General features: G+C 49.2%; 1 protein-coding gene across 1 annotated transcript in view; it reads left to right on the top strand.

Annotated features, from left to right (window-relative positions):
- Positions 1–210: 210 nt before the first annotated feature.
- Positions 211–9,494, top strand: part of LOC135518780 (mucin-2-like) — a 35,795-nt gene continuing 26,511 nt past the window's right edge. The window contains exons 1-2 of the mRNA XM_064943823.1: positions 211–235; positions 782–1,838. Coding sequence (XP_064799895.1) covers positions 211–235; positions 782–1,838 — 1,082 coding nt within the window. The remainder of the gene's footprint in view (positions 236–781; positions 1,839–9,494) is intronic.

Genomic DNA, 9,494 nt, shown 5'->3' with positions numbered 1-9,494 from the left:
ACGTGGAGAGTGATTCCTATCTGGCCTGATTCTGTCCGGAGGGGACGTGGCTGTGATTCTATCCGATCTGTGATTCAGCCCGACGTGGCTGTGATTCGGCCCGACGTGGCAGTGATTCGAGCTGTTCTGATCTGGTGGTGATTGATCCGGCGTGGCTGGGATTGTCTGCTACGTGGCTGTTGCCCCTGTTTGTCGTGGGCTGATTCCCCGATGGCAGTGATTCCCCGACGTGGCTGTGATTCGAGCCTATGGCTGTGATTCGAGTGCGACGTGGCTGTGATTCGATCCTACGTGGTGGTGATTGACGGTCTTCCTCGTGGTGGTGATGTGCCTCTAGAAATGGATGGTTTAGTTAGAGTCTGAGCCTGGCTGGGGGCACCGGCTGGGGATCCTAATTTAAAGGTCAGACCATTAGATTTCTAAACTGCTTTTTCCCGTGGCCTAAGACTGTTAAATGCCTAACAACAACAGCCTCTATCACTCCTACGCTGCTGTTAAAATTATTATTGATTAATGTGTCCTATCTATGCTGCGGTTCTGTTATATTGCTGTCCTATCTGTCCTCTCCAGTCCTGTCCAGTCCTCTCCAGTCCTATCTGCACAGTGCTCCCCAGTCCTCTCCAGTCCTGCCCAGTACTCCCCAGTCCTCTCCAGTTCTCTCTGTCCTATCCAGTCCTCTCCAGTCCTCTCCAGTTCTCTCCAGTCCTCCCCAGTTCTATCTCCAGTCCTCTCCAGTCCTCCCCAGTCCTCTCCAGTCATCTGTCCTATCTGTCCTCTCCAGTTCTCTCCAGTGTCCCCAGTCCTCTCCAGTATCTCCAGTTCTCTTCAGTCCTGCCCAGTGCTCCCCAGTCCTCTCCAGTCCTGCCCAGTACTCCCCAGTCCTCCCCAGTGCTCCTCAGTCCTCTCCAGTCCTCTCCAGTCCTCTCCAGTCCTCACCAGTCCACCCCAGTCCTCAGAAGTCCTCCCCAGTCCTCCACAGTCCTCTCCAGTCCTGCCCAGTGCTCCCCAGTCCTCTCCAGTCCTGCCCAGTACTCCCAGTCCTCTCCAGTTCTCTCCAGTCCTCCCCAGTCCTCTCCAGTCCTCCTCCAGTTCTCTCCAGTCCTCCCCAGTTCTCTCCAGTCCTCTCCAGTCCTCCCCAGTCCTCTCCAGTCCTCTCCAGTCCTGCCCAGTACTCCCCAGTCCTCTCCAGTTCTCTCCAGTCCTCCCCAGTCCTCTCCAGTTCTCTTCAGTCCTGCCCAGTGCTCCCCAGTCCTCTCCAGTCCTGCCCTGTACTCCCCAGTCCTCCCCAGTGCTCCTCAGTCCTCCCCAGTCCTCTCCAGTCCTCCCCAGTCCTCTCCAGTCCTCTCCAGTCCTCTCCAGTCCTCACCAGTCCTCCCCAGTCCTCCACAGTCCTCTCCAGTCCTGCCCAGTGCTCCCCAGTCCTCTCCAGTCCTGCCCAGTACTCCCCAGTCCTCCCCAGTGCTCCTCAGTCCTCTCCAGTCCTCTCCAGTCCTCTCCAGTCCTCACCAGTCCACCCCAGTCCTCACCAGTCCTCCCCAGTCCTCCACAGTCCTCTCCAGTCCTGCCCAGTGCTCCCCAGTCCTCTCCAGTCCTGCCCAGTACTCCCCAGTCCTCTCCAGTTCTCTCCAGTCCTCCCCAGTCCTCTCCAGTCCTCTCCAGTTCTCTCCAGTCCTCCCCAGTTCTCTCCAGTCCTCTCCAGTCCTCCCCAGTCCTCTCCAGTCCTCTCCAGTCCTGCCCAGTACTCCCCAGTCCTCTCCAGTTCTCTCCAGTCCTCCCCAGTCCTCTCCAGTTCTCTTCAGTCCTGCCCAGTGCTCCCCAGTCCTCTCCAGTCCTGCCCAGTACTCCCCAGTCCTCCCCAGTGCTCCTCAGTCCTCCCCAGTCCTCTCCAGTCCTCCCCAGTCCTCTCCAGTCCTCTCCAGTCCTCTCCAGTCCTCCCCAGTCCTCTCCAGTCCTCTCCAGTCCTCCCCAGTGCTCCCCATTCCTCTCCAGTCCTCCCCAGCCCGCCCGACATGCACATTACCTTTATTTGCCAGTCGCTCTATAAAGCATATCTTCAGCGCTATGGATTGAATAGAGCCCTACACTAACGAGTGATTGCCCGACGTGGCATACACCCACCCACCCACCCAACCACCCACCCACCCACCCACCCACCCACCCACCCAACCACCCACCCACCCTCGCTCTCACTCTCTCTTCCCTCTCTCCCCTCTCTCCGTCATTCTCCCGTTTCTCCCTCTCTCTCTCCCTCGACTGGCTGTGATTCGAGCTCTCTCTCACTCCATTCGCTCTCACCCAGTGATTCGCCCTCTCTCCCCTGATCTCGGCCCTCTCCGCTCTCTCCGTCTCTCTTGTCCTCTCTCTCCCTCTCCCTCTTTTTCTCTGTCTCTCTCCCTCTCTCTCTCTCTCTCTCTCTCTCTCTCTCTCTCTCTCTTCTCTCTCTCTTCTGTCTCTCTTCCCTCTCTCTCTCTCAATTCAATTTCAATTCAATTTCAATGTAAGGGCTTTATTGGCATGGGAAACATATGTTAACATTGCCAAGCAAGTGAAGTAGATAATGAACAATAAAAAATTAACAGTCCCTCTCTCTCTCTCTCCCCTCTCCCTCTCCTCTCTCTCTCCCTCTCTCTCTGTCTCTCTCCCTCTCTCTCTTGCTCTCTCTCACTCTCTCCCCCTCTCTCTCTCTCTGTCTCTCTCCCTCTCTCTCTCTCTCTCTCTCTCTGTCTCTCTCTCTCTCCCCCTCGCTCTCACTCTCTCTCCCTCTCTCCCCTCTCTCCGTCTCGCTCTCTTTCTCCCTCTCTCTCTCTCTTTCTCTCTCTCTCTCTCGCTCTCTCTCTCGCTCCCCCTCGCTCTCACTCTCTCTTCACTCTCTCCCCTCTCTCTCCCCTCTCTCGGTCTCTCTCTCTCTTTCTCTCTCTCTCTCTCCCTCTCTTTTTCCCTCTCTCTCTCGCTCTCCTGCTGTCTCTCTCTCAATTTAATTCAAGGGCTTTATTGGCACGGGAAACATGTGTTAACATTGCCAAAGCAAGTGAAGCATTTAATAAACAAAAGTGAAATAAACAATAAAAGTTAACAGTAAACATTACACTCACGGAAGTTCCAAAAGAATAAAGACATTTAAAATGTAATATTATTTATACATACAGTGTTGTAACGATGTGCAAATAGTTAAAGTACAAAAGGGAAAATAAATAAACATAAATATGGGTTGTATTTACAATGATGTTTGTTCCTCACTGGTTGCCCCTTTCTTGTGGCAACAGGTCACAAATCTTGCTGCTGTGACACTGTGGTTCTTCAACCAATAGATATATGGGAGTTTATCAAAATTGGGTTTGTTTTCGAATTCTTTGTGGATCTGTGTAATCTGAGGGAAATATGTGTTTCTAATGTTGTCATACATTTGGCAGGAGGTGAGGATGTGCAGCTCGGTTTCCACCTCATTTTGTGGGCAGTGAGCACATAGCCTGTCTTCTCTTGAGAGCCAGGTCTGCCTATGGCGGCCTTTCTCAATAGCAAGGCTATGCTCTCTCTCACCCCCCCTCCCCTTCCCCCTCCCTTGTCTCTTTCTCTTTCTGTTTGTTATCAGATTAATGTTACCACACACTAGGGACTAGCGTACATAACTGAGCCATGATGCACGTTTATTATGCACCACTCAACTGCTCTAAAGATCACTTCACGCTGTCTCACAAGCTGAATGGACAGTGCTTAGCAACGACATTCGTGGTGACGTAAATGTGATGACACTGACCCTGTATATAGCACCCTGTCTTACTCCTTATTTCTGGTGTTGTTAGTAGAAAACATTTGATCTCTCTCTATCTTCTCTCTGTGTGTCTGTCTCTCTCTTCCCTCTCTCTATCTTCTCTTTCTGTATCTGTCTCTCTCTATCTTCTCTCTCTGTGTCTGTCTCTCTCTTCCCTCTCTCTATCTTCTCTCTCTGTGTCTCTCTCTCTCTTCTCTGTCTGTATCTCTCTTCCCTCTCTCTATCTTCTCTCGCTGTGTCTGTATCTCTCTTCCCTCTATCTTCTCTCTCTATATTCTCTCTCTGTGTGTCTCTCTCTTCCCTCTCTATCTTCTCTCTCTGTGTCTGTCTCTCTTTTCCCTCTCTCTATCTTCTCTCACTGTGTCTGTCTCTCTCTTCCCTATCTCTGTCTGTATCTCTCTTCCCTCTCTCTATCTTCTCTCTCTGTGTCTGTATCTCTCTTCTCCCTCTCTCTCTCTCCCTCCCTTTCTTTCTCTGTCTCCCCCCTTTTTCTCTCTCTCTTCTCTCTCTCTTCCATCTCTCTTCCCTCTCTCTCTCTCTCTCTCGCAATTCAATTTCAATTCAATTTCAATGTAAGGGCTTTATTGGCATGGGAAACATATGTTAACATTGCCAAGCAAGTGAAGTAGAAAATAAACAATAAAAAATTAACAGTCCCTCTCTCTCTCTCTCTCTCTCTCTCTCTCTCTCTCTCTCCCCCTCTCTCCCTCTCTCCCTCTCTTTCTGTCTCTCTCCCTCTCTCTTTCTTGCTCTCTCTCTCACTCCCCTCTCTCTTTCTCTCTCCCTCTCTCTCTCTCTCTCTCTCTCTCTCTCTCTCTCTCTCTCTCTCTCCCTCTCTCTCTCTCCCTCTCTCTCTCTCTCTCTCCCCTCTCTTCCCTCTCTCTCTCTCTCCCTCTCGCCTCTCTCTTCCCTCTCTCCCTCTCTCTCCCTCTCTGTCTCTCTCTTTCCCTCTCTCTCTCTCTTTTGTCTGTCTCTCTCCCTCTCTCTCTGTCTCTCCCTCTCTCTTGTCTCTCTCTCTCTCTCCCCTGTCTCTCTCCCTCTCTCTCTCTCTCTCTCTCTCCCTCTTCCGTCTCTGTCTCTCTCCCTCTCAATTTCTCTTTCAATTAAGGGCTTTATTGGCATGGGAAACCATGTTAACATTGCAAAGCAAGTCAATAAAAAATTAACAGTCCCTCTCTCTCTCTCTCTCTCCCTCCCCCTCTCTCTCACTCTCTCTCCCCTCTTTCTCTGTCCTCTCCCTCTCTCTCTTTGCTCTCCCTCACTCTCTCTGTCTCTCTTCTCCTCTCACTCTCTCTCCCCTTCTCTCTCTCCGTCTCACTCTCGCTCTCTGTCTCCCTCCCCCTTGCTCTCACTCTCTCTCTGTCTCACTCCCCCTTGCTCTCACTCTCTCTTCACTCTCTCCCCTCTCTCTCCCCTCTCTCCGTCTCTCTCTCTCTCTCCTCTTTTTCCCTGTCTCGCTCTCCTGCTGTCTCTCTCTCAATTTCAATGTAAGGGCTTTATTGGCATAGGAAACATGTGTTAACATTGCCAAAGCAAGTGAAGCATTTCATAAATAAAAGTGAAATAAACAATAAAAGTTAACAGTAAACATTACACTCACGGAAGTTCCAAAAGAATAAAGACATTTAAAATGTAATATTATTTATACATACAGTGTTGTAACAATGTGCAAATAGTTAAAGTACAAAAGGGAAAATAAATAAACATAAATATGGGTTGTATTTACAATGGTGTTTGTTCTTCACTGGTTGCCCCTTTCTTGTGGCAACAGGTCACAAATCTTGCTGCTGTGACACTGTGGTTCTTCAACCAATAGATATATGGGAGTTTATCAAAATTGGGTTTGTTTGTTGTTGTCTATCTATCTATCTATCTATCTATCTATCTATCTATCTATCTATCTATCTATCTCTATCTATCTATCTATCTATCTATCTATCTATCTATCTATCTATCTATCTTCTCTCTCTCTGTGTCTGCTCTCTGTGTCTGTCTCTCTCTTTCCTCTCTCTATCTTCTCTTTCTGTGTCTGTCTCTCTCTATCTTCTCTCTCTGTGTCTGTCTCTCTCTGTCTGTATCTCTCTTCCCTCTCTCTATCTTCTCTCTCTGTGTCTGTATCTCTCTTCCCTCTCTCTATCTTCTCTCTCTTTGTCTGTATCTCTCTTCCCTCTCTCTATCTTCTCTCTCTGTGTTTGTATCTCTCTTCCTTCTCTCTATCTTCTCTCTCTGTGTCTGTATCTCTCTTCCCTCTCCCTATATTCTCTCTCTTCCATCTCTCTTCCCCCCCTTCTCTCTCTCTCTTCAATTCAATTCAATTCAATTCAATTCAAGGGCTTTATTGGCATGGGAAATATGTGTTAACATTGCCAAAGCAAGTGAGGTAGATAATATATAAAGTGAATATATAAAGTGAAATAAACAATAAAAATTAACAGTAAACATAACACATACAGAAGTTTCAAAACAATAAAGACATTACAAATGACATATTATATATATACAGTGTTTTAACAATGTATAAATGGTTAAAGGACACAAAATAAAATAAAGAAGCATAAATATGGATTGTATTTACAATGGTGTGCTCTCTCTCTCTCTCCCTCCTCTCTCTCTCTCTCTCTCTCTCTCAGCTCTCTCTCTCTCTGTCTCTCTCTCTCTCTCTCTCCCTCCCCTCTCTCCCTCTCCCTCTCCCTCTCTCTCTCTCCCCTCTCTCCCTCTCCCCTCCCCTCCCTCTCCCTCTCCCTCCCTCTCTCTCTCTCTCTCTCTCTCACTCTCTCTTCCTCTCTCTCTCTCTCTCTCTCTCTCTCTCACTCTCTCTCACTCTCACTCTCACTTTCTCTCTCTCTCTCTCTCTCTCTCTCTCTCTCTCTCTCTCTCTCTGTCTCTCTCTTGTAGTGTCATGTACATGTTTAAAGTGGCATATAAATACAAAATACAATGCAACTTTAATAACAGTTACCTACCTGTCTCCTTAACCCTAAACCATACCTACCTGTCTCCTTAACCCTAAACCATACCTACCTGTCTCCTGAACCCTAAAACATACCTACCTGTCTCCGGAACCCTAATACATACCTACGTCTCTCCTGAACCTTAATACAGACCTACCTTTCTCCTTAACCCTAAACCATACCTACCTGTCTCCTGAACACTAAACCATACCTACCTTTCTCCTGAACCCTAATACATACCTACCTGTCTCCTAACTCTTAAGTCCACTTCAGTCCCCCCCAGTCCTCCCCAGGCCACTCCAGCCCTCTCCAGTCCCCTCCAGTCCTCCCCAGTCCCTTCCAGTCCTCTCCAGTCCCCTCTAGTCCTCTCCAGTCCACTCCTGTCCTCTCCTGTCCTCTCCAGTCCCCTCCAGTCCACTCCTGTCCTCTCCAGTCCTCTCCAGTCCTCTCCAGTCCCCTCCAGTCCTCTCCAGTCCTCTCCAGTCCCCTCCAGTCCATTCCTGTCCTCTCCTCTCCTGTCCTCTCCAGTCCCCTCCAGTCCTCTCCAGTCCCCTCCAGTCCTCTCCATTCCCCTCCAGTCCCCTCCAGTCCTGCCCAGTACTCCCCAGTCCCCTCCAGTCCTCTCCAGTCCACTCCAGTCCTCTCAAATCAAATCAAATCAAATCAAATTTTATTTGTCACATACACATGGTTAGCAGATGTTAATGCGAGTGTAGCGAAATGCTTGTGCTTCTAGTTCCGACAATGCAGTAATAACCAACAAGTAATCTAACTAACAATTCCTAATCTACTGTCTTATACACAGTGTAAGGGGATAAAGAATATGTACATAAGGATATATGAATGAGTGATGGTACAGAGCAGCATAGGCAAGATACAGTAGATGGTATCGAGTACAGTATTACATGTGAGATGAGTATGTAAACAAAGTGGCATAGTTAAAGTGGCTAGTGATACATGTATTACATAAGGATGCAGTCGATGATATAGAGTACAGTATATACGTATGCATATGAGATGAATAATGTAGGGTAAGTAACATTATATAAGGTAGCATTGTTTAAAGTGGCTAGTGATATATTTACAACATTTCCCATCAATTCCCATTATTAAAGTGGCTGGAGTTGAGTCAGTGTCAGTGCGTAGGCAGCAGCCACTCAATGTTAGTGGTGGCTGTTTAACAGTCTGATGGCCTTGAGATTGAAGCTGTTTTTCAGTTGGTAATCAAGCCTACCACTGTTGTGTCGTCCGCAAACTTGATGATTGAGTTGGAGGCGTGCGTGGCCACGCAGTCGTGGGTGAACAGGGAGTACAGGAGAGGGCTCAGAACGCACCCTTGTGGGGCCCCAGTGTTGAGGATCAGCGGGGAGGAGATGTTGTTACCTACCCTCACCACCTGGGGGCGGCCCGTCAGGAAGTCCAGTACCCAGTTGCACAGGGTGGGGTCGAGACCCAGGGTCTCGAGCTTGATGACGAGCTTGGAGGGTACTATGGTGTTGAATGCCGAGCTGTAGTCGATGAACAGCATTCTCACATAGGTATTCCTCTTGTCCAGATGGGTTAGGGCAGTGTGCAGTGTGGTTTAGATTGCATCGTCTGTGGACCTATTTGAGCGGTAAGCAAATTGGAGTTGGTCTAGGGAGTCAGGTAGGGTGGAGGTGATATGGTCCTTGACTAGTCCTCTCCAGTCCCCTCTAGTCCTCTACAGTCCCCTCCAGTCCCCTCCAGTCCTCTCCAGTCCCCTCCAGTCCCCTCCAGTCCTCTCCAGTCCCCTCCAGTCCTCTCCAGTCCTCTCCATTCCCCTCCAGTCCTCTCCAGGCCACTGGACAAACAGGCAGGCAGACAGACACAGATAAAAAAAGACTAACCTGCTGGCCTTACTGAGTTGATAGGAACTTTAGCCCAAGCTATTTAGGAGGGATATCACACCTGGCACAAATGATTGTCTAGTTTTTCTTGCCGAGGGGTGCCCTATACCTGCGCCCAGGGGGGAGTAGTTCAAAAACGGGGTACAGGGGGTGGCTTGGGTCTAAAATGATTTTGTGAGTCTTGCGGAGGGCCCTGACCTTAAAGATCTCATCTCATCCTCTCTCTCCCTCTCTCTCCCTCTCTCTCCCCTCTCTCCCTCTCTCTCCCCTCTCTCTCCCCTCTGTCTTCCCTCTCTCTCCCTCTCTCCCCTCTCTCTCCCCTCTCTCTCTCCCCTCTCCATGATGTGTGTTTCTCTGCCTGTGCTTTTCTTATTCACCACCCCTGCTCTAAAGACACTGTCTCATAAGCTAAATGTCCAGTGCTGAGCAACGGCATTCATAGTGTCCCCATCTCTCTCTCCCCTCTCTCTCCCTATCCATCCGTCTAGATATAGCAACATCTTCATCAGTGACTGCATCTCGGCTGTCATTTTGGTTCAATATGGCCGCTGATCCGAGGCTCTGAGGGTGAATGAGGTTGTGGCCCCTGGGGGCCTGGAGGGGTCTCTCTCCCAACCAGCTGCACCATCTTTAATCACATAACAGGGCTATCACTTAGGGGGCCCATCGAAACTGTCAGAGCCAGTTGTCGCGCTTAGACGCTCACGTGAGCCTTAATCCATGTTCAAGGTGTCTTGTTACACCAGGCATTCTGCTCTAAGAACTAGTACATAATGACTCTGGACTCCATTAATTGGGGGGAAACACTTCTCCTACAAAGAGGCAGGTACTAGACAGGGTCAGGGTTCTCCTACAGGTACTAGACAGGGTTAGGGTTCTCCTACAGGTACTAGACAGAGTCAGGGT

This window comes from Oncorhynchus masou, chromosome 3 (assembly GCF_036934945.1).
Source record: "Oncorhynchus masou masou isolate Uvic2021 chromosome 3, UVic_Omas_1.1, whole genome shotgun sequence".
Taxonomy (NCBI): Eukaryota; Metazoa; Chordata; class Actinopteri; order Salmoniformes; family Salmonidae; genus Oncorhynchus; species Oncorhynchus masou.
The sequence above is the reverse complement of the archived record's forward strand: the minus strand, read 5'-3'. Positions and strand labels throughout refer to the sequence as shown.